At 48.0% G+C, this 24,062-nt stretch overlaps 1 protein-coding gene across 1 annotated transcript in view; it reads left to right on the forward strand.

The window, feature by feature from the left end:
* The window catches only part of DTX1 (deltex E3 ubiquitin ligase 1), a 136,313-nt gene extending 113,953 nt beyond the window's left edge, over positions 1 to 22,360 (forward strand). The window contains exons 3-9 of the mRNA XM_033956790.1: positions 1,850 to 1,911; positions 5,095 to 5,256; positions 8,773 to 8,834; positions 12,169 to 12,327; positions 14,211 to 14,372; positions 18,757 to 18,846; positions 21,750 to 22,360. Coding sequence (XP_033812681.1) covers positions 1,850 to 1,911; positions 5,095 to 5,256; positions 8,773 to 8,834; positions 12,169 to 12,327; positions 14,211 to 14,372; positions 18,757 to 18,846; positions 21,750 to 21,974 — 922 coding nt within the window. The 3' untranslated portion in view covers positions 21,975 to 22,360. The remainder of the gene's footprint in view (positions 1 to 1,849; positions 1,912 to 5,094; positions 5,257 to 8,772; positions 8,835 to 12,168; positions 12,328 to 14,210; positions 14,373 to 18,756; positions 18,847 to 21,749) is intronic.
* Positions 22,361 to 24,062: the final 1,702 nt, after the last annotated feature.

Genomic DNA, 24,062 nt, shown 5'->3' on the forward strand with positions numbered 1-24,062 from the left:
CGGAATGCTTGGTTTCAATCCTTTGTCTCGGGGAGCCTCATTTTGATGTCACAAAGCATTGTTAGAGCTCCTCTGCCATTGGTCCAGGGCCTCATGAGGTGCCAATTCTACACCAAAAGGGTTTTGACATGAGATGAAGCATATTGGTTGGAAATGAAGAGACAAGTGACTGATAGAATGGGGTGTAGGATGTTTCTATAGGTAAGAATGCTGTCGCCAAGACACGTGGTCAATCCCCTCTGCGCCAGAGCCCTCTAGCTGATTGAAGTCGGCGTTAGTTGCCTTGGGCTGCCGAAGAGCGTAAAAATTCCTAATACAGACCTGCCAGGTCTCCCGCTTTTGCAGGGTCATTTCCCGCACTCGGGCAGAGCAGCTTCCTTTTCCAATGGCACCAGCTCTTATTGGGAGATTAGTCTGCTGCTGCCGATGGGGGGGGGATGCAGCTTGCTGGTGCTGCAGCTGAGGTCTGCCGGGTTGGTGCCAGAAGGCGGAGTGGGCAGGTCTGGGGCTTGGCTGGGTGTTGGGTGTGACTGGGCAATGTGGGGGCAGAGCTGGAGGGCACGGTCTAAAATCTTCCTCTTAACAGTCAGGCCACCACCACTACCACCTTGCGGCTCTGCCAATAGAGTACACCCGTGGCGTAGTGAGGGTAAGAGGTGCCCGGACTGGTGATGCCCCTCCTTCATCCCCACCTCCACACGCTCCTTCCCCGCCCCCCCTCCTGCCACTTCCCTTCTGGACTTCTGTAACGTTCCTGGCGCGAGCAGCAACCCCCCCATCCTACTGTCACACCAGCGTGGGCTCTTCTTCTGACGTCAGTTCCTGGGCGCTGATGAAGAGCTGATGCTGGAATGACAGCAGGATAGGGGGTTGCTACTCGCGCTAGGAACGTTACAGAGGTCCAGGGAAGGGAAGCGCTGAACTCGCGGCAGTGGGGGGTGGGGGGGTAGAGAGAAGGATGGGTGCTTGCGCCCTCACCAAGACGGCGCCCGGGATGGGTCCCCCTCCCCTTACTAAGCCACTGGAGTACACCCTGATATATACAGAACCAGTTGCAGAAGAGGTCCCATTCCTATGCCTCCCTGTCCCCATTGAGGCCTTAGGAAAGACGATGGCGGAGGCTAGAAATAGGTCCTGGGAGAGGAGCTAGTGGAGGAGGAGAAAGAAAAGGAAACAGTGCAGAGGGCACGAAACACATGGGAATGCTGAAAATGCAAAGAGGAATGGAAAAAAGGGGGAATTTTTCATTCATTTTTCTGTAAAACATTCCTAGAAGTTATTGGAATTTTTAACTACTGCCATTGGATGATTGAGCAACTGGATTGCTGAATCGTATGAGCTGCTCCTGCAGTTGGTCTGTGAACAGGAACATTCGAGCAATGGGAGGGTGTGGGGCAGTGGTTAGAGCTACAGCCTCGGAACCCCGAGGTTGTGGGTTCAAATCCCGCACTGCTCCTTGTGACCCTGGGCAAGTCACTTAATCCCCCCCCTTGCCCAAGGGAGCCCACCGGAACAATGCTTGAGTACCTGAATAATTTGTAATCCGCATAGAATTTGTAGGATATGCGGAATATAAATTATTTTTTTTTTTTAACCCAAAATAAAACATGACCCTGCGTTGTACCAGCAGCGTTAGCTTTTCTCAAGCCTTTTTATCTCCAACCAACAGACTTAACCCTGCCCTTTGACGATGGAGCTTAGCTGTTTGGGTGGTGTAAATATTCCCTCCATTCACCTTGATTAAGATCAAAGGGAGAGCATTACGTGCGGATTGAGCCCTCTCCTGTTCACAATAACTGGACTGATGAAAGTGATCACTCACTCGCTCTTTCGTTTCTCTTTTACCCAGGGTTCCTGCGCTTCCTGTGAAGAATCTGAATGGAACTGGACCAGTTCACCCAGCCCTTGCAGGTGAGAAAGTTCAGCTCTCTTTGAAAAGACAGGAAGCTCTCGCGCCCCCCACTATTGTGTCAGATTGGAGGACGTCTCGTGGCTGAAGAAGTCCATTCCCCTCACGAACCACTGCAGTGCAGGAGTTTGTCCTTACTAAAAAGTGAGGCCATCCTCCATGACACACACAGAGACTCGCTTGGAGTATTGTGTTCAGTTTGGAGGCCGAATCTGGCTAAGAATATAAGAAGACTTGAAGTGGTTTGCCCAAAAGATGTACAAGAAGAGACTGGAAGACCTCGATATGTATACTCTAGAGGAGAAGAGAGATAAGGTTTCAGGTTTATTAAAAATTTGATATACTGTGTTATCAAATATCAAGGCGGTTTTATATTGTATAAAAAAGAAACAACACTTCCCCCTCCATATTTGCGGTTTCCGTATCTACGGTTTCGATTATTCGTGATTTTCTGCCAAAAAAAAATCATTTTCATTTTTTGGGCTATTTTAAGCCCTGTGAGCCTTACCTGGTGGTCTAGCAGGTTTTCGGGTAGGAGCGATCTTTCCACGCTCCTGCCCCGTGCAGATCGCTCACAGTAAATGGCTGCCTTGAGCTCCCATAGTCTCTCGAGCCATTTCCTGTCAGCGATCTGCACGGGGCCAGGAGCGTGGGAAGATCGCTCCTGCCCAAAAACCCGCTAGACCACCAGGTAAGGCTTAAGGGGGGGCTCACAGGGCTTAAAATAGCCAGGGGGAAACGGGGGTTAGGGGCAGAAACGGTCCGAATATTATTCGCCATTTTTTTAATATTTGCGGGCCGGCGCTGCCCCTAACCACCGTGGATATGGAGGGAGAAGTGTATATAAAAAAAGAAATTAAAAAGAAATTTCAATATAACAACAATCGGACGCACTGACAAGCAACGACTTACTGATACGTGGGGTAACTGGGCAGAACTACAATATTTTGATAGAAGAGAATGGGGAGAGGGTAAAACAGAGGGAAGGGGAAACAGGCAAATTATCTAAAAATACGAGGCTAATTAAAGGGAACAGACCTCCATTACCATCTTTAAAAGGCTATCAAAGCATCAAAAGAAATATCTTTAAACTGCTTTTAAATTTATCGAGGGATGTCATTTCTCTTATGTGATTCAGCACCAAATTCCAGATTGTAGAGGCCGTAACAGAGAAAATACTAGTACGCATAGTGTTAATGTGTCTTAGTGATGGGACAGACGGTAAGCGTTGATTTGAGGAGCGTAAAGTACGATGGGTGGTGTGAGGGATGAATTCTGGTTGGCCGGCAATTTTTGTTTTGAAGGTCGGTAACATAATTTTGTAAGTGATTGGGTGCTCAATGGGGGAGCCAGTGAGCTTTGATCAGAAGGGGTGCGTCATGATCGTATTTGCGTGCTTTAGAAATAATTTTGACAGCGGTGGTTTGGATGATTTGAAGAGGTCGCATTTCTTTCTCTTTAATTCCTTTGTCTAATGAATTGCCATAGTCCAAACATGAAATGACTAAGGAATGAATGAGAATATTTAATGAGTGATATGATGCAGACATTTCAATTCTTGAAAGATATGAATTTAATATAGAAGCCAATCTTTTCCAGGGAAGGGAAAATGGTAAAACCAGAGGACAGAAATTGAGGTCGAGGGGTAATGTTAGGAAATTCTTTTTCACGGAGAGGGTGGTGGGTGCCTGGAATGCCCTCCCGAGGGTGGTGGTGGTGGTGGTGGTGAAGAAAACCCTGATGGAATTCAAGAAAGGGTGGGATGAACACAGAGGGCTCTAGAATTAGAAAATGAAACGGCGGAAATTGAAGAACTAAGGCCAGTTCTAGGCCGACGTGCCCGATCTGCGTCCCGTATATGGCAATTTGGTTTAGGATGGGCTTGGGAGGGCTTTGACGGGAGCCCCAGCAATTTGGAACATGAGGATGGTGCTGGGCAGACTTTCATGGCTAAATCCTGCAAACGATGAGATGGTTTAGATAGGCTGGAATGAGGTTCAAGAGCAACTCCGGTAGTTGGAGCCTAAGGACAGTACTGGGTGGACTTCTAAGGTCTAAGGCCCAGAAATAACAACAACAAAAAAGACACTTTAATTTAATCATGAAATTGTAATGCATGTAATTACGGAGTAGACTGGATGGACCGTTCAGGTCTTTATCTGCTGTCATTTACTGTGTATATTACTTTGCTAAACACCTTCTTTATGACAGCAGAGGGGCCAAAGGTCATTAGTTCTGGTCACTTAAGAATAACCTTACTGGGTCAGACTAATGGTCCATCAAGCCCAGTAGCCCGTTCTCACGGTGGCCAATCCAGGTCCCTAGTACTTGGCCAAAACCCAAGGAATAGCAACATTCCGGAATCCCAAAGAGTATCAAGATTCCGGAACCCAAAGAGTAGCAGCATTCCATACAGCATCTTAAAGAATAGCAACATTCCGGAATCCTAGAGAGTGAGATTCTAGAATCCCAAGGAGTAGCAACATTCCATGGCAAGCAGTGGCTTCCCCCATGTCTTTCTCAATAACAGACTATGGACTTTTCCTCCAGGAAATTGTCCAAACCTTTCTTAAAACCACTTGTCTATACACAGCCTTTTGACGATCTGCACCTTGAAGGAACCTGTATGCTGATGCGTAGTAACGTAGTAGATGACGGCAAATGAAGACCTGCTTAATCCACTCAGTCCACCCAACAGGATAAACTCATAGATATGATATAATGCGATATAACACATGCAGACTAGATCTTGACCTGTCCTTGCCATTTTCAGGCACAGACTGTAGAAGTCTGCCTGGCGCTGGTCTTACTTCTCAACCACTGGAGTTGCCGTTGAAGCCTCACTCCAGCCTGTCGAGATCTGTCTCGCATAATTGAGACAAGACTGTAGAAGTCTAGCCTGATTTTTCAGTTGCTGGAGTCGCCGTCGATTCCATTCTCTTTCCATAGAAAAATCTTTGTGTTTGTCCCATGTGTGTTTGAATTACGATGCTAGAATACTCAATAACCGGATAACGAAGTGTGGTAAAGCCTTGACTTTATGGCCTAGCTCTGCGGAAATGACCAGGCCTGGCACTCTGAGGTCAAAAGGCATGGCAAGAATTCCGGGATCAGTGACATGCTTTTCTTCACCGGCTATCCTTTTCTTGCCCCCTGACCATTTGGTTTCTCTTTCTTTCATTTAGGAATGACGGGCATCTTGATGTGCGCTGCGGGTTTACCTGTCTGCCTGACCCGTGCACCAAAGCCCATCTTACATCCACCACCCGTGAGCAAGAGCGACATTAAACCAGTGTCTGGCATCAACGGTATCTGCCGTAAAACCAAGAAGAAGCACCTGAAAAAAAGTAAGTCCAGTTAGGTAGAATTGGGATTTGTATCCCGCTATGCTGAGGGCAGGTTACGTAACAATTTAGAGTCTTGGCTATTGATCTTATATCTTGTGTCTGAAGCGGCACACCGACAAATCCGCCCTCGACAATTACGCCCTGAAAAATGCCCCCGGACAGGTGCGCACACGACAATTGCACCCTGTCATTTGCACCCCCATGAATCTGCCATAAGTGGATATCTGGAAGGCCCTGATTGGCTCAGACTCCTCAGGCCATGTCCCTTGGGAGGGGCCTGAGGCGCCTCAAGCCCCTCCCAAAGGATGGGGCCTGAGGAGTCTGAGCCAATCAGGGCCTTCCAGATATCCACTTACCATAATCCTCATCTAAACCTTACTGCTGTGGATTGTGATCGGGGCAGTATGGAGCACAATTTTCGTATGTGCATTTGATGGGTCACCATCTGAAGCTGTCCATAAATGCCCACAGACCAAAGCAGCTCAAATTATATCTTCTAGAGCAGGGGTGCCCACACTTTTTGGGCTTGCGAGCTACTTTTTAAATGACCAAGTCAAAATGATCTACCAACAATAAAATTAAAAAAAAACAAAAAGCACACTGTACGCATAGAAAATGTTAATCATCATTCCTATTCCAGGGTTTTTCAAAGAGGTCAAAGCAGATGACTCTATGCACTATCACCTCAGTAACAACCATACAAAAATAGAGAAATATACCCCCCCTCCCTTTTTACTAAACCACGATAGCAGTTTTTAGCGCAGGGAGCTGCGCTGAATGCCCAGCGCTGCTCTCGACACTCATAGGCTCCCTGCGCTAAAAACCTCTATTGCGGTTTAGTAAAAGGGGACCTTAGTGTAAAATATAAACAGCAGATATAAATTCAGACACATTTTGATCACTAAATTTAAAATAAAATCATTTTCCCTACCTTGTCTGATTTCATGAGTCTCTGGTTGCACTTTCTTCTTCTGACTGTGCATCCAATCTTTCTTCCCTTCTTTTAGCCTGTATGCTTCTTCTCCTCCAGACCTCATACCCTCCCCCAACTTTTCCTTCCTCTCTCCCTGCCCTTTCTTTCTCTCTGCCTCCCTTTCATTTTTTTCTGTTTCTCTTCTTTCATTCTGTCTCCCTGCTTGCCCTTTTTCTTTCTTTCTCCCTGCCCTCCCCCAAGCCACTGCCACTGCCATCTCCCTGCTTCGGCCAACCAGCATTCCTCTCCCCGATGTCAATTCTGCCGTCGGGAAGAGGAAGGCTGATCAGCCCAAGATCGTGATCAACCTATTGGGGGAAATGCTGCCGGGTCCTGCCTTCGTGGAAACAGAAAGTAGGCAGGACCCGGCAGGAAGAAGAACAAATGCTTCACTAACCTGTCTCCCGCATTAGCCCGTAGCGAACGCTTGCTTCAGGGCTCTCAACATGTGCGTGCCGGCTTCCCTTCTCCCCTCCCCCCCCCCGGACATAACTTCTGGTTTCGGAGGGAAGAGAAGAGAAGCCGGCACGCACACATTAGAGCCCGGAGCATAAGTTCGCTACGGGCTGAAATCTCCAAGCCGGTTTTTTGGGGTTTTTTTTAATGTTCATCAGCGGCAGATGACAGCTGGGCGGACCGCCCAGCTAAAAGGCCCTAGGGAGAACACTGGAGAGGAAGGCTGATCGGCCCGTAGATCAGGACGGCAACACGAGTCTATCACAGAGCCCGGATGGGCTCCGCGATCGACTCGCGTTGCCTTCCTGAGCTACTGGTCGATCGCGATCGATGCGTTGGGCACCCCTGTTCTAGAGAATAGGGATCATCAGACTGCCAGACGGGTAGCTTAACCCTAACTGGCTGCAATCCTCATTAATCCCAGTAATTCTCAGCTTTTAATTCTTATTTCTATAGTATTCCTATTATTTTATTTTATATTGATACTTTATAAATTATTCATAGTGCATTCAATAGCAAAGGACTCGCCGTGCTGCGTCACCGCAACTAACGTGAGCCCCGTTTCAATGCTTTCATCAGCGGAGAGGTGTGACGATGCAATGCACTGCGATACAAAATAACATAAGCGTTCAGCTATTCCAATCCTACCGCAAGCCGATAAAAATTGTAAAATTATACTAACTTGCTTACGTTTAAACTGCATGCCGAAAGAGATAACACCACAAGCGGTGGGGTTTTTTTCTGCTAATTTAAATAGGGATTCCCCATGACCTCATTTCTCATCGAATTTCCCCATTGGACCACGTTTTTCTCGTTGGAGCGAGCAACGCTCCGACGACTGCATCAGCGATATTTCTAACAATTTGTTGGCAAGATTTTATTTTAAAGCGATTTTTTTTTTTTTCTCAGCAAAAATTTTGAGAGAGTTCCACGCGCCTGCATGTAAAAAAAAAAAAAACAACAAAACATCCACGAGCTGAAACTTAACTCGCCCTATTTTTTGCGCAGTGATAGCCAGCATTATTACAATAGGTCCCTTGAGTCTGTTTGGTGTAAATTTTGGAAAGGAGATCGGGAAGGAAGATGAACCGTTCTTTTCTGGGTTTAACATGTGCTGCAACCTTTATGGAGACCTAGTACAGGAGCGGCTTGGGGAGAGTGGCTCGCTGGGCCTGCATGGTTGCTTACTTTACTCTGTTCCCTTCCGATTCTCTTCCCAGGATTTTTGGGGCATGCAGTGTGACAGTTGTATCTAGACATGAGGGATCAGGTTTTGTTCAGATGCCTAATCCGCTTCGGGACTTATGAATTAAAGAACTCTCTTTTTTCCCCGAATCTGACTTCCTGAAATGAAAAAGTAATTTGTTAAGAGAAGTTGGTTTTAAAACGGGGAGCACGAGGGTCAAATCCTTCTCCCAGTGGCACGCCTTGTGACCTTGTGTAAGTCGCTTCACCTAGAGAATGACACGGGGACAAATTTTTCCCCGGCCCCAATTCGATCCTTGATCTTATATACCGATTCCTCCCGACAATGGGGCTCAATTCGGTTTACAAACGATTAAATAATAGGACATGGAAAACCAAAACCTTTAATCCTTGTTTATGTTGAATCAGTTAGAAATTTCTGAAACGGAAAAGTTTTTAAAAAAGTTTTCTGAAGAGCTGGTAAAGAAGGAATAAGTCTTAACTTCAGCTGGAAGATTATTCCAATTTTTTGCAAAAGATCGACAGAGTTTTGTTGCTGTTCCTGCCCCATTCCTGTAAGCTCTGCCTTAATCGCACAAGCCTCGAACACGTATGCTTTTAAAGTGTTTGAGGCTTGTGCAGACGAGGACGGAGCTTCCAGGAATGGGGCAGGGACCGGAAAAAAAACTCTACGGGATGAGAGAGAGTTTCTGTGGGGACGGGGAAAAATTTGTCCCCGTGTCCTTCTCTAGCTTCACCCTCCACTGCCTCAAATGGTAAACCCTTTTGGGCAAGGAGATAACGCATGGGCTTGGATGTAACTCGCCTTGAGTCAGGATTTTGCAAAAGGCATCTTTCAGATCTCAAATACAAATGAACCATTGAATTCTTTTCCATGGCAGGCAAGAATCCAGAAGACGTGGTGCGCAGGTATAGTCAGAAAGTGAAGAACCCTCCCGATGAGGTGAGTTTGATTTTGGTCCTCAACCTTCTCTGATGGGCTTGGAATAATGTATGGACAAGTCTTGGAAGAGCTTGATGTAGGTGGACATGCTCTGAAATTAGCAAATCTGAGATGTTGTTGTATTGTTGAACAGAGGTTCTCGAGCATCACCCTGTAGAGTCAAAGAGATAACGGCCTACACTGTTCCCGTGATCGATTTCCCTACATGGGGCTTGAAATAGGATGCACAAGGGCAGAGAGTGCGTAGACTCTTGCAAAAGGAGGAGGAGCCGAAGCCTAGCTAGGCCTTTAGGGTAGAGAATGACACGGGGACAAATTTGTTCCCATCCCCACAGGAACTCAGTTTCGCTGTCCCTGCCCCATTCCTGTAAGCTCTGCCTTAAGTTTCAAGTTTCAAGTTTATTAATTGGCTTGTTCAATCGCTTAATCGGATTTCTAAGCGATGTACAATAAAATATACATCCATAAGGAAACAAAAACATTACATACACTTAATTAATTATAATATAAACAAAAGGTAAGAGGGGATGAAATACATTTTTTATAGTAAAGAAAGAACATACAGGGAAAATACAAAGGAGGTTGAAAAAACAAAAAAAAAGCAGAATAATTCACTAAAATAACACTTTATAATAAAATTTAATTAATTTGCAAATGCATCTTTAAACAGAAAGGTTTTTAATTCGCTTTTAAATTTCCCAAACACCTTCTCCTCCCGCACTTATGATTTTAAAGTGCCTGAGACTTGTGCAGATGAGGACGGAGCTTGCAGGAATGGGACAGGAAAAGAACTCGCGGGGACGGGAAAATGAGTTCCCGCGGGGACGGGAAAATGAGTTCCCGTGGGGACGGGGGAAAAATTGTCCCCGTGTCATTCTCTACTTTAGGGGTCCTAGGTCCTTCTCAATATTTGTTCTCCCCCCATAAGCTCTCTTCCATGCCAGATTACACAGGTCCAAGCACGGGCAACAGGGAAGAGAATCAAACCCAGTGTAGGTACCAGGGGGAAATGTGAGTGGGCCGTAGAGGAGGAGCGAGAGTCTGCGCTCTCCTCCTTCCAGCCTGGTCAGAGCTCTGCATGCCATGTGTGCCGGGTCTGTTCCTCTTCCCTCTGCCCAATGCTGGACCTGATCTTCGATGGTCACCAACACCAGGCTTCATCTCTCTACATGGGCTTTATTCTCCTGCTGTGACCAGTGTGCCTAAGCCTTATCCATTCATCCCAACCCAGAGAAATAGCGCCTGGGCGAAGAAACCCAGTAATGGACGAGAGAACTGTATGAAGAAGAGATTGTGATGGGGGAGAAAGAGGTCATGCAGAGTGACAAGAGGGGTGGAGAAGGAGTCTTTGGGGAGAAGCACAGGAGGAGAGACAAAGACGGAGAAGAGATGGACAACCGAATATGAGGTGGAAGGAAGAGAGAATTGAGGGGTCGCTTTTGAAAGGTGAAAGCACGAGTAGAGAGACAGATTGGAGGAGCTTGTTAAAAGATTCTGAGCCATGGTTTTAACGGTAGCAGAACATTTAGGGTCTGTGGAAAGAGCTCACCTGCTTCTTTTCAGGACTCTGTCCACTGCCTTCGTTACTTCTGCCACCTAGTTTAGCCCTTTCAGGACCAAGGGACATATTTGTCCCATAACTTTAAAATCCTATAAATTTTGATTGGGATAGTCTACAGCAGTGTTTTTCAACCGCTGTTCCGCGGCACACTAGTGTGCCGCGAGATGTTGCCTGGTGTGCCGCAGGGCCGCCGGGCCCGGAGCTGACAGGGGGCCCGAGGCAGGGGCACCAGTAGCTCGCCAAGGCAAAGTGAGTCGATCACCCAGGACTCACTTTGTCTTGGCGATCTAATCTATCGAGCCGATAAGTCGTCTTCTCCCCGACGTCAACTCTGCAGTCGGAGAGGAAGTTCGGGCCAGCCAATCGCTGCCTGGCTGGGCGGAACTTCCTCTCCGATTGTAGAATTGACGTCAGGGAGAGCATGCGTCGGCGTCGGCTTTGGGGCCTGTTATCCATTGGTGGGTCCTGTTCCCCGATGGCAGCGGCAGTGGCTTGGGGAATGGCAGGGAGAAAGAAAGAAAGGGGGCAGGCAGGGAAACAGAAGGAAAGAAGAGAAACAGAAGGAAAGAAAGAAAGGTCAGGGAGAGAGGAAGAAAAAGTTGGGGGAGGGAATGAGGTGTGGAGGAGAGAAAGCATACAGGCTGATAGAAGGGAAGAAAGATTGGATGCACAGTCAGAAGAAGAAAGTGCAACCAGAAATCACCAGACAAGGTAGGAAAAATGATTTTATTTTAAATTTAGCAAAGTGGAGGCAGTATTACCACAGTTTTCAAAGGAATTTGCCCAAATAACTTAATAGTTAACTGGGTAAATTCCCAGAGATGAAAACTTCCCTTCACTTACTATGCACAGTTCTGAATTTATATCTGCTGTCTATATTTTACAATATGGTCACCTTTTACTAAACCGCAATAGTGGTTTTTAGCGCAGGGAGCCTATGAGCGTCAAGAGCAGCGCTGGACATTCAGCGCAGCTCCCTGCGCTAAAAACTGCTATTGTGGTTTAATAAAAAGGATGGAGGGTATATTTGTCTATTTTTGTATGCTATAAAAACCAAATACAGAGAGAGACTGAGAGCTGTTGACGAAGAGCTACGTGTGTGTCTTTCTTCGATTCCAGCCAGAATATCAGCTTTGTGTTCAGCCAAACAGGCCCAGGTTTCGCACTGAATAAAGTATTTTATAATTTTTATTTCGTAATAAAGTAATTATAAAATACTTTCTATGTGTTTATTTGATTCCTATTCAAGAGAATTACTTTATATATAGTCAATATAGGCAGAGAGTTAAATTTTTTAACATTTTCTAATGGTGGTGTGCCTCGTGATTTTTTTCATGAAACAAGTGTGCCTTTGCCCAAAAAAGGTTGAAAAACACTGGTCTACAGTTCTAAATTTGATATGTACGGATTCCATATGATACTGCCTTTATGTAAACAAACTGGTTCCGACATTCATTCATTAGCGTTGTTGCTAGATTGACGAGAAGATTCACTTGCCACACTGTCCATAAGCCAGAAGTGTGATTTTTTTTAAATAAAAATAATGATATTTCACAAAAAAAATCAATTTTTTGGCATCTGCAAGCCCTTTTTACCATAAAAATGTCGTCAAAACCACAAAAATTGGCCTACGATCCTTATGGTCCTGAAAGGGTTAAATCTGCCCCTTTCCTAGGGGCAGAATGAATCCGCCTTCCAAGCCTTAAAAGATTGTGCAAGACGGTGTTTGGGCCTCGTCTGTCTTGTGAAAGTGTCTTTCTCTGTCTTGAGCAGGATTGCACCATCTGCATGGAGAGACTGGTCACGTCCTCTGGTTATGAAGGAGTCCTCAACCATAAGGGCATCAAACCGGAGCTTGTTGGCAAGCTGGGCAAATGCGGACACTTGTACCACCTGCTGTGTTTGGTGGCAATGTACAATAATGGGAACAAGGTAAGGGCAAAAAGCGTAGGAAAACAAACAAGTGCATCGTTATACACAACACCTGCAATCTCAGGAGTCACCCCGAGCTAACTACTGGGTGAATAATACAGATAAATAAGGCACCCTAAACCAGTGGTTCACAACCCTGTCCTGGAGGACCACCAGGCCAATTGGGTTTTCAGGCTATCCCTATTGAATTTGCATCAGAGAGATTTGCATATAATGGAAGTGACAGGCATGCAAATCTGCTCCGTGCATATTCATTAGGACTATCCTGAAAACCCGACTGGCCCGGTGGTCCTTCAGGACAGGGTTGGGGACCACTGCCCTAAACCACAGTTTCAATTACAAATATCAGCCTAATATTTTCCCCTCCAGGTCCCCCCAAACCCCCTGAATAATCTCATGGTCGTCGTCTCCCATCCCCCTCCCGGCACTATGTGCTATGCACACATTAGACCAGGGGTAGGCAATTCCGGTCCTCGAGAGCCGGAGCCAGGTCAGGTTTTCAGGATCTCCACCATGAATAGGTACGAGATAGATTTGCATGCACTGCCTCCTTGAGATGAAATCTATCTCATGCATATTTATTGTGAATATCCTGAAAACCTGGCCTGGCTACGGCTCTCGAGGACCAGAATTGCCTACCCCTGATCTAGTTGCATTTTCAGGATTTCTCCAATGAATATGCATGAGATTATTTGCATGCATTGCCTCCATTGTATCCAAATAAATCTCATGCATATTCATTGTGGAAATCCTGACTTGACTAGGCCAGGGGTAGGCAATTCCGGTCCTCGAGAGCCGGAGCCAGGTCAGGTTTTCAGGATCTCCACCATGAATAGGTACGAGATAGATTTGCATGCACTGCCTCCTTGAGATGTAAATCTATCTCATGCATATTTATTGTGGATATCCTGAAAATCTGGCCTGGCTCCGGCTCTTGAGGACCGGAATTGCCTACCCCTGCATTAGACCTACAGTAACTCACCTAAGAATAAACTGCACCTCATGGATGCAGTTGATGTATATAAGGTTGCCAGATCAGCAAATATGCATCCCTGCGCTTTCTGGTTCCCCGTGCCTTGACCGCGCCATTTTGGCTAATTGAATAATAAAATTAGAAGTTAGGCATGGAATGCCGAACAGCATCTAGCGATGCCTAAGCCTTCTGATACCCAACAGCAAGTACTTAAAAAGTAGGCGTGGTTAGGGGGCGGAGAATGGGCGTGGTTGACTTAGGCGTCCGAGTTAGGTGCCGGTTTGGCCTGGTTAAATCTGGCCTAATGTACCAGTGCCTACCTCCAGGACACTGAAGTACTCCTAGGTGCCGCAAGGAGGGATTCTATAAACGTTTATAGAATCCGGCCCTAAATGTGCTATCCACTCCCCACCCCCACCCCTGAGGGCGCTCCCCTTCAGACTCAAGAAATTATAAGTATCTGAGCTGGTAGGGATTCCCCAAGCCCTGCCTGCTGAAGATCTCTCCAAAGGTGTCAGAAACTCTTGTGTTGATCTTGGCAGTCGGCAAGCTCTTTTCCTAAGCTGCCAACGCCGGCACGCCTGCTCATACTCGGTTTCTGCGAATACAAGTGTTGGCGGCTCAGGAAGCAGCTGCTCACTGCTGAGATGAACGCAAAGAGTTCTTGGCACTTCTGGAGATATCTTGAGCAGCAGTGTACTGTGTTGGAAGGCGTAAGCCCAAAGTAGACGGGCCTAGGCCCATCTGAAGCCTACCCGTAGCTACGACGATGCGTAGACATTGGGTCTTTAATTTGAAGCAGAAAGTGAGGCGTTATCCCTCTCGAGGGAGCAGCTTATGAGCGTGGAAAGGAGGCCTTGTGTGGATCTGTTTATGAATCTGAAGTCTTGTCCCCTCTCTGCTATAACAGGATGGAAGTCTCCAGTGCCCCACCTGTAAGGCTATTTATGGGGAGAAGACAGGGACGCAGCCCCCTGGGAAGATGGAGTTCCATGTTATACCTCACTCACTGCCAGGGTACACGGAATTCAAGACCATACGGATTGTCTACGACATCCCAACAGGGATCCAGGTGAGACTTATCTTCCCCCATCTCAGGTCGATGCTGGTATCAGTCGCTCACCTCATTTCTCCAGCCTTGATCTGTAAAATAATCACTACTCTAGATAACAAGAGGTTTCGGCATTGCCGCTTGCGCTCTGTAATAATAATTTATTCTTGTATACCGCCATACCGGGAAAGTTCAAGGCGGTTCTGTAGTGGATGGTGTGTGCATACCCAAATTTGGGCATGCAAATCTGAGTGCCATCCAGTGGCGTAGTTAGGGAGGGGGGGAAGAAGGAACATCCCGGTCACCATCATGGTGGGGGCACCGCCCCCCCCCCCAAGCCACGCTCGTGCCCTTCCTTCCCCCCTTATCTCTTTAAATCTTTGCCAGCACGAGCAACTACTCTGGCCTGTTACTCGCGCTGTCCTGGATCCCTCCGAAATCACATCTGGGTCGCAGGGCCAGGAAGGGACGTCGGAGGGAACGTCGACGCGAGCAGCTGCTCGCACTGGCCAAGATTTAAATAGGCACGGGGGTGGGAAGGGAGGGTGCGGGGGCACCTCCTACCCTCGTCACGCCAATGGTGCCATATACAATGGAACCTTGATTTGCGAGCATAATTCATTCCAGAAGCATGCTCGTAAACCAAAGTGCTCGTATATCAAAGCGAGTTTCCCCATAGAAAGTAAGGGAAACTCGCATGATTCATTCCACATCCCCAAAAGGCACACACACACCCCCCCCCCAAAGCCATTAGCGTGCTTCCACCCCACCTCCATGAACTGACTTCGCTCAGCCTACCCCCGAGAACCGGCATCCCCCCCCCCCAAGAACCGGCATCGCCCGCCTGCCTGTCCGCCCACCCAAACCCTTACCGCGATCGGGCACTGGCACGCAGCACCCAACCCACAGGACGTGCCGGTGCCGAAAGAGCCTGCCATCTGCCGCTTGCCGCTGATTCTGCTGGGCCTTGAGCATCTGCGCATGCTCAAGGCCTTCTGGCTCCCGCTCTCTCCGAGATTCTAATGAGATACTCGGTTTCTCCGAGAATCTCATTAGAATCTCGGAGAGAGCGGGAGCCAGAAGGCCTTGAGCATGCGCAGATGCTCAAGGCCCAGCAGAGATCAGCGGCAGACGGCATGCTCTTTCGACACCGGCACGTCCTGTGGATCGGTGCTGCGTGCCGGCGCCCAATCGCGGTAAGGGTTTGGGCAGGCGGTCAATGCCGGTTCTTGGCGGGGCGATGCTGGTTCTCAGGGGTGGGGGCTCACAGATCGAGTCGATGCTCGGTTTGTGAGGCGAGATTGTTTTGCTCGTCTTGTAAACCGAGGTTGGACTGTATAGGGGTCCAGAGTTAGAACACGGGAAAGTCCCATATTAAAATACGCTAAGTCCGTTTCTTTAGCACACCTTAGTGAAAAAAACAGCCCTTTCTGGTGTAAGATGCAGCCTCAGTCCTTCGCCGCTTTCCAGCACCTTTGCTGTCCCCCAGTATTTTGCCACCAAAGGCGCCCGCCCCAGTTGGCCGGTGCAGAAATCCAGCCGTGGTTGGGATACGTCTCTCTCCTGACGCCTATAGGATTTAATGGGCGTCGGAGTGTTTGCTGTACGGCAGCTGCAACCACATCTTTGTAAAGGGGGTGGAGGTTTATGTGGTAGAACTAAGTAGATGCTGGGTTTGTTTGTTTCTTAAAGCAGCAAATTATTTGCCCAGCGTGAGATTTTTCAGACATAATAAACGCACCATACGATGAAAAATGTGGATATACTTTAGAAACATAGAACTAGACGGCAGATAAGGGCCACGGCCCATCTAGTCTGCCCACCCCAATGACCCTCCCCTATCTTTCTCTGTGAATAGATCCCACGTGTCTATCCCATTTGGCCATAAAATCAGGCGCGCTGCTGGCCTCAATCACCTGAAGTGGAAAGACTATTCCAGCGATCAACCACCCCTTTCAGTGAAAAAGAATTTCCTGGTGTCACCGTGCAGTTTCCCGCCCCTGATTTTCCACGGATGCCCCCTTGTTGCCGCGGGACCCTTGAAAAAGAAAGAAAGTTTGTTCCTGGTGTGTTGGATCAGTGATGACATGAGGAATGTTAGCTTCAAAGGCAATATTAGAAAATTCTACTTTATGGAGAGGGTGGTGGATGCCTGGAATGCGCTCCCGAGAGAGGTAGTGGAGGGTAAAACTGTGACCGAGTTCAAAGAAGCGTGTGATGAACACAGAGGATCTAGAATCAGAAAATAAGATTAAATATTGAACTAGGCCAGTTACTGGGCAGACTTGCACGGTCTGTGTCTGTATATGGCCGTTTGGGGGAGGATGGGCTGGGGAGGGCTTCAATGGCTGGGAGGGTGGAGATGGGCTGGAGTGGTTTTAACGGAGATTTTGGCAGTAGGAACCCAAGCACAGTACCGGGTAAAGCTTTGGATTCTCGCCCAGAAATAGCTAAGAAGAAAAAATAAAAAAAATTGAAATTGAATCAGGTTGGGCAGACTGGATGGACCATTCGGGTCTTTATCTGCCGTCATCTACTATGTTATTATGTTTGTCCATGTGTTCTGAGGTGTCTGTAATTAAAGTTTTCTGTCGGGGCCGAGAGGGATCCCGTTTCGCTGTAGGAACAGACTGATCTAGCCCTGGGAAACGGAGCGCCCCTCTCTCTCTCTCTCTCTCTCTCTGTGCACTGGGATGATTCAGCCCGTCTCGTGCAGGGAGCTTTCTGCAGTCTCCCGAGACGCTATTTCTAGGTCAGCGTTTACCAGCTCTGCTCGGGAAGCACCTGACTGCTCTGCTTTTCAGGATATCGCCAGCCTACCTTCTATTTCCATACAATGGAGACTCGACGTTTGCAGAGCTATTAAGGACAAACGGGGAGAGTGTGGCACAGGGGTTAAAGCTACAACCTCAGCACCCTGGGGTTGTGGGTTTAACACCACGCTGCTCCTTGTGACCCCGGGCAAGTCACTTAATCCCCCCATTGTCCCAGGTACGTTGGATGGACTGTAAGCAGACAGGGAAAAATGCTTGAGTACCTGAACAAATTCAGGTAAACCATTCTGAGCTTCCCCTGGGAGAACAGTGTAGACCACCGGTGTCAAAGTCTGTCCTCGAGGGCAGCAATCCAGTCGGGTTTTCAGGATTTCCCCAATGACTATGCATGAGATCTATTTGCATTCACTGCTTTCAATGCATAGTCATTGGGGAAATCCTGAAAACCCGACTGGATTGCGGCCCTCGAGGACAGGCTTTGACATCCCTGGTATAGAGCATTGAATAAATAGTGTGAAAAGTTTCAGCCTCTGATAACCAGAGCTGGTATTGTGATGTCATAGTACCTCCTTCCACCAATAAGAGCCAACCTCGTCAGTGATGTCACAATGGCTTGATTGTCCTAGACTTGGCTCACGTTTGCTACTTTGATTTCTAGAGTGAGGCAGTGGTTAAAGCTCCAGCCTCAGCACCCTGGGGTTGTGGGTTCAAATCCCATGCTGCTCCTTGTGACCCTGGGCAAGTCACTTAATCCCCCCCATTGCCCCAGGTAAATTAGATAGATTTTGAGCCCGCCAGGACAGACAGGGAAAACTGCTTGAGTACCTGAATAAATTCATGTAAACCGTTCTGAACTCCCCTGGGATAACGGTATAGAAAATTGAATTTAAAAAAACCCAAATGACTGCGGGTTTTGGAAGCCCCGAGGAATATGAAATAGTCAGGTGTGTACATTTCTGAGGTACACAGTCGTAGGGGGGAGGGGGGGGCAGTTTTCAGCTGACAGTAGCCAGCAGTTTTTTTAAACGTCAATAGAGGCAGCTAAATTAGCGCTGGGTGTTCAGTGCTGAGTCACGTGCAGACACCGGCACTGATATATTTGGGGCTAATAACGTTTTCTGGCCACTGGAGCTTATGCGAGTCCTGGTCGATATTCAGCCGAGGCCCGCTTAAGTTATGTGGACCCCGGTTGGATATCGACCAGGACCCACCCAAAAAAAAAAAAATTCAAGAGGCTTGTTGTAGTTAGGCTTGGGGGGGGGGGGGGGCGGGAGAGTGGCTATCCCGCGAGTGGAAGGTTTGCATGAGTGAGGGGGCTCAGGGTAGCCTGACAGGGTGGATGAGTTTGAAGTCCAGGGAGCAGAGGTGGGGATTTTGCCAGGAGGGGGTGGATTGGAAGGCTTAAGCATGTGAATTTAGGAGAGCTTTTGAGCTTGAGGGTGCCGGGCCCTCCACAACACCATCACCTGTGGCGCTCTTGACCTGCCCACTTTTCTGTTGGCCGTCAGTGGCGCTGCTCGGCAGTTGGGCAGCCCTGAATGATTTGCGTATATCGGTGTGTGTCTAGATATTGGCTGTTGAGGATTCTGTCCTTCTCGGTATAATACAGTGAGCTTCTTTTGTCTTCCCAGACTGCAGAACACCCGACCCCAGGGAAGAAGTTTACGGCTCGGGGCTTCCCTCGACACTGCTACCTTCCTGACAATGAAAAGGGCAGAAAGGTGGGGCAAAGTCTTTCCTCCTCACCCTGCAAACTGTTCTTCCCACTCTCCCACTTCCTCTTCATGCTACCCCTCTGCCCTGTCCTGCTTGTGTCCTTTTGTTCATTTCCCCCCCTCTCTGTCTCCTCCCTGCCAAGTTATTTTGCGCCCCCTCTCTTCTTTCTCCTGGTTCTTCTTCCTCTCTGAGTCCCTATTCCATGTCTTTTTCTCTTTCTTCCCTCATATCCCATGCTGCTGTTTTTTCTCTCCTTTCCCTCCCTCTCTCTCCCTTCCTCCCCCTTCTCTCTCCCCCCTCCCCCTCTCCCCTTTCTCTTTCCCCTATCTTCCCCCCTCTCTTTCCGTCTCTCTCTCATCACTATTCCTTGTCCTCTTCTCTGCTGTCCCTTCTTCCTTCCCCTTTCCTTTTCTTTCCTCCCTCATATCCCATGCTGCTATTTTTTTCTCTCCTTCCCCCCTCTCTCTTTCTCCCCTCCCTCCCTCTCTCTCTCTTCTTTCCTCCCCCCTCATCCTCTCTCCTTCCTCTCTCTCCCCCCTCTGTTTCCCCCCTCTCTCTCTTCCTCTCATCACTATTCCTTGTCCTCTTCTCTGCTGTCCCTTCTTCCTTCCCCTTTCCTTTTCTCTTTCCTTCCTCATATCCCATGCTGCTATTTTTTCTCTCTCCTTCCCCCTCTCTCTTTCTCCCCTCTCTCCCTCTCTCTCTCTCTTCTTTCCTCCCCCCTCATCCTCTCTCCTCCCTCTCTCTCACCCCCCTCTCTTACCCCTCTGTTTCACCTCTCTCTCTCTCCCTCTCGTCACTATTCCTTGTCCTCTTCTCTGCTGTCCCTTCTTCCGTCCCCTTTCCTTTTCTCTTTCCTCCCTCATATCCCATGCTGTTCTCTTCCCAAAGCCTTCTCCTCTTCCTCTTTCTCTGTGCACCCTCTTTTTTCCCTACTTTCTGCTCTCCCTCTTCCTATGGTCTCTTGTTTCTTTCCAGGATGGTGTTTGGCATTTAAACAATGTTACAGTCCTTCTGTTCCAACTTGGTGTGTCATCAATCCACGTCTCAGGATGGCGTTTCGGCTTAATGTCACAAAAAGTATCTGTGAAAAAAAAGATATTTCAGGACACTTCCATCACTTTTTCTATGCAATTCCAGTGTGTTGCTAAGCCAAGTTCGTAAGCACACAGTGGAATATATTCTTCAAAGTTGGGCCACTGATGTCACCAGCTGCCCACGACCCAGCCATGAAAATTGTGTAAAGTCAGAGCTTTCGGCATGCCGTGTGTTGCCCTCTGTCCTCACCACTTCCCCCTTTGGTGGCATCATCTGCACGATAGATCCAGAGTTCACCTCCTCCAGTTTCCTATGCAGCAGACGTGTCCCACTATCACGATATCGGTGACAAAACCCCACCCGCACGGCAGCATGGTACAATATTGACGTGGAAATACAATAACTTATATCCCCACCCAAATTTATATTGTACGCGCAACATTGTACCCTAGGAAGTTTAAAAGTTTACTGCAAAAGTGTTAGAATGTGTCCAATCACAGACAAACCCCCCCCCTTCCCCTCCCTCGCCTTTCCTGTCACAATGTACTATATTATATAAACAATGTTAAATATAGTACAGTGGTACCTTGGTTTACGAGTGCACCGGTGTGCAAGTGTTTTGCAAGACAAGCAAAACATTTGCAAAATCGGTGCCTCGGAAACCGAACGTGCCTCGATTTGCGAGCGGCGATCGGGCACCCTCCCGTGCCGCGATTGGGCACACACACACACCCCCCGCCACTTCTTACTGTCATCTGGGCACCGGCATGTCCTGTGCGTTGGTGCCGGTGCCCGAAGGTCGGCCTCCTCTTCTTGCTGGGTCTTGAGCATCTGCGCATGCTCAAGGCCTGCGAGTTCACGTTCTCTCCGAGATCTCCGAGAGATCTCGGAGAGAACGTGAACTCGCAGGCCTTGAGCATGCGCAGATGCTCAAGGCCCAGCAAGAAGAGGAGGCCGATCTTCGGGCACAGGACATGCCGATGCCGGTGCCCAGGCCCAGATGACAGTAAGAAGCGGCTGGGGGGGGTGCTGGATCGCAGGGGGGGCCTTCGGGGGGAGTAATGCCAGTTCTTGTGGGGGGGGGATAGAGCAGCGCCACTGGCCTCGGGAACGTATCAAAGCGAGTTTCCATTATTTCCTATGGGGAAACTCGCTTTGATAAATGAGCATTTTGGATTACGAGCATGCTTCTGGAACGGATTATGCTCGTAATCCAAGGAACCACTGTATATTGAATGCTTAGTTTAAATGGACTGGGACTGCTACTGCAGAAACGAACTGGTCGTGCTGCTGGGAGCTTGTCTGTAACTGGTTAGATAAGAATGATGCATTCAGAGCGTATTCTTTAGTCTATGAAATCTCTCAGCAAGAAACAGGGGATGCAGATGGTCTCATTGGCACAAGGAAGGTGGTGACCTACTTGAATGAGCTTATTGACAATCCTATGTCAGTGGTCGTGAGAAAGGAGTGGAAAAGGTAGATGTGATTCGCTTGTTCACTCTTTCCAAAAATACTAGGACTAGGGGGCATGCGATGGAGCTACTAAGTAGTAGATTTAAAACAAACCGGAGAAAATATTTCTTCAAACAATGTTCTTTAGGAGAATGTGGTGAAATCAGCTAGCTCAGCAGGGTTTAAAAAAAGGCTTGGATAAATTCCTAAAAGGGAAGGCCATAGGGAAATCCACTGCTTATTCTTACGATAAGCAGAATAAAATCTGTTTTACTACTTGGGATCTAGGTAGACGCTTGGGACCTGGGTTGGCCACTGTTGGAAATGGGCTACTGGCCTTGATGGACCTTCGGTCCGTCCCAGGATGGCAATTCGTGTGTTCTTATGTCTCCTTTCCTGTTCCCATCTCCCAATCCAGGTTTTGAAGCTTCTGATTGTGGCCTGGGGACGCCGGTTGATCTTCACCATCGGCACATCGAGCACCACAGGAGAGTCGGACACGGTGGTCTGGAATGAGATCCACCACAAAACAGAGTTCGGCTCCAACCTCACCGGCCACGGCTACCCCGACCCTAATTACCTGGACAATGTGCTAGCGGAACTGTCTGCCCAGGGGGTCTTTGAGGACGCAGTGCGGGACTGAGACCGTGTCCGGCGGACCCTCGGTACCAAGAAACCCGCGCGGCGACGCCTGCACGTGCTGGGATGGGAATTGCAACTGGTCGGAAACGTCAAGGCATGGTCCTCCCCGGCGTACGCTGCTTCTGCTGCCTTGGTCCCGGCACTGCCCTACTGGCTTACATACATGTTGTAATGGAAATGCTTTTTCTTTCCAGTGTGGACAGCCCTGTTCTACTTTATCATCTCTCTGAAACATCCCACGGAGAGGAACAGGGAAACGGCGAGATAGAGAAAGGCCAAGCAATACGAAACCAATTTTGTTCATCTCTTTCTCTGGTCTTTGTTAAAAATACTGTACATTTCTCTCATACATACATAGATAACCCATATAAATATATATAAACAGTATCTCTTTCTATAAAGTTTGTACAGTATATATTGTAGAATACTTAGACACAGGCTCTGTCCATGCCATGCTACTGCATAAGCCTTTTCATATGTCTCTACCGCACGCGGTTTTTTTTTTTGTGTTCTCTGAAAGAAAGCAGCTTCTTAAGGCAGGCTAGGAATGCCCCTCGCTTCTCTTTTCCCCGTCGTGTGCAGCCCCCTTTTGTTGGCTGAATGTAAGAGGAAGGCAAAGCTTTGCTCATTTTCCAGACCAGGTCGCGCTCCTCCCGACGCTCACGCTCTACCGCAACACAACCTTGGACGAGTCGTGCGCCGGTGCTGAGAAAAAGTCTGATTTTTTTTTTTTTTTAATTTCCCAGCCCCAAACACTGAGATTTCCATTCCCGTTCGAAGAATTCGAGTTTAATTTGGCGCTTCTGTTCTTGTACCCGGCAGTTGGGTTGCAGATGGAGTAACGGCGGAAACCAGCTGCGTCCTAAACGAAGGCGCTTTAAGGTCACGGCGTGTTTCCTGAAATCCAGGCAACGTTAAGAATACCGTATCCCAAGCCAGCGTTTTGAAGACGATAACCCAGCAATAAAGCTAGCACCAGTTCCAAGTCCCCGATAAAGGACCATTATACCTATCCAGTCTGTACCAGTTTCATTCCTGGTACAGTTCTTTAGACGAACAAACAGAAGGAGGCACTGGAGAGGTCACGTAGTTCACAGCACGTTTTATAATTGTCCCCTGAAGAAGGCGACGGAGTCGCCGAAACTCGGATCCTAGTCGGGACTCTCTTTGGAACTTTGCCTGGTTTTATTATTTCTTAAAAGACTTGCGATTCAAACTGTAAATAAAGGAAGCGTTACCACAGGTTGGATCTGACCTCTCCAGCGCCTCTTTTTTTTTTTTGTTCTGCTTTGCCTCGAGGCTTGGTACCTTCTCTCCTTTTCCCCACATGGCTTAATAATTGGGGATCCTCTGTTGCTGCTTCTCTCCAGCTGTTCCATGCATTCACCACTCTTTCAGTGAAGACTATAATGAAGTGTTGTTTGTCACGTCTTTTGTATTTTGACCTGCGCAGTCCTGCTTTTCCTCTGGGGCGGAAATGATGAACTAGATGTGGCAAAACGCATTGGCGAGTGCATTAAAAAAAGAAAAACAATGTAGACTGGGCATGTGGCTCATGGCTGCCACCAACTGACAGCCCAGGGCAGTACAATGACCAGGAAAAAAGCTCTCTAAATCCTAGAGGCCCAGCATGGGCTCAACCCCTGGTGTAATTGGCTGTAGGCATGTTTTCTTACCCCTCTCCCCTAGGATGCAGATGTTAAAAAGTATAAGTCTTGTTAAAGCCTCCCCCCGAAAAGTTTCTCATACGACAGGAACCTAGAGGCAGAAGGGAGAGAATCGGCACTGACTTAAAGACTGTTTGTTTACCTCTGATATTTTGGGTCTTCACTTAGTGAAGAGTTCAAGAGAGCCAGGGTTTGCTGAACCTCAGCGGACCGCAAGGGTTTATTTGAGAGGTAACATCAGGCTGGCAAACAGCTTTTCATTTAATATAGTGAAATACATCTGGGGTGAATAAGAAGCAGAGCCAGCACAGATGCACCTGGAACAGCTCCCGCTCTTCTGGCCTACCAGGTAGCAGTCACACCCCCCCCCCTTCCCCACGCGAGCCTTCCACAACGAATGCACTTACTCTGCCTCAGTGTAG

The sequence above is a fragment of the Geotrypetes seraphini genome, chromosome 8, assembly GCF_902459505.1.
Source record: "Geotrypetes seraphini chromosome 8, aGeoSer1.1, whole genome shotgun sequence".
Classification (NCBI taxonomy): Eukaryota; Metazoa; Chordata; class Amphibia; order Gymnophiona; family Dermophiidae; genus Geotrypetes; species Geotrypetes seraphini.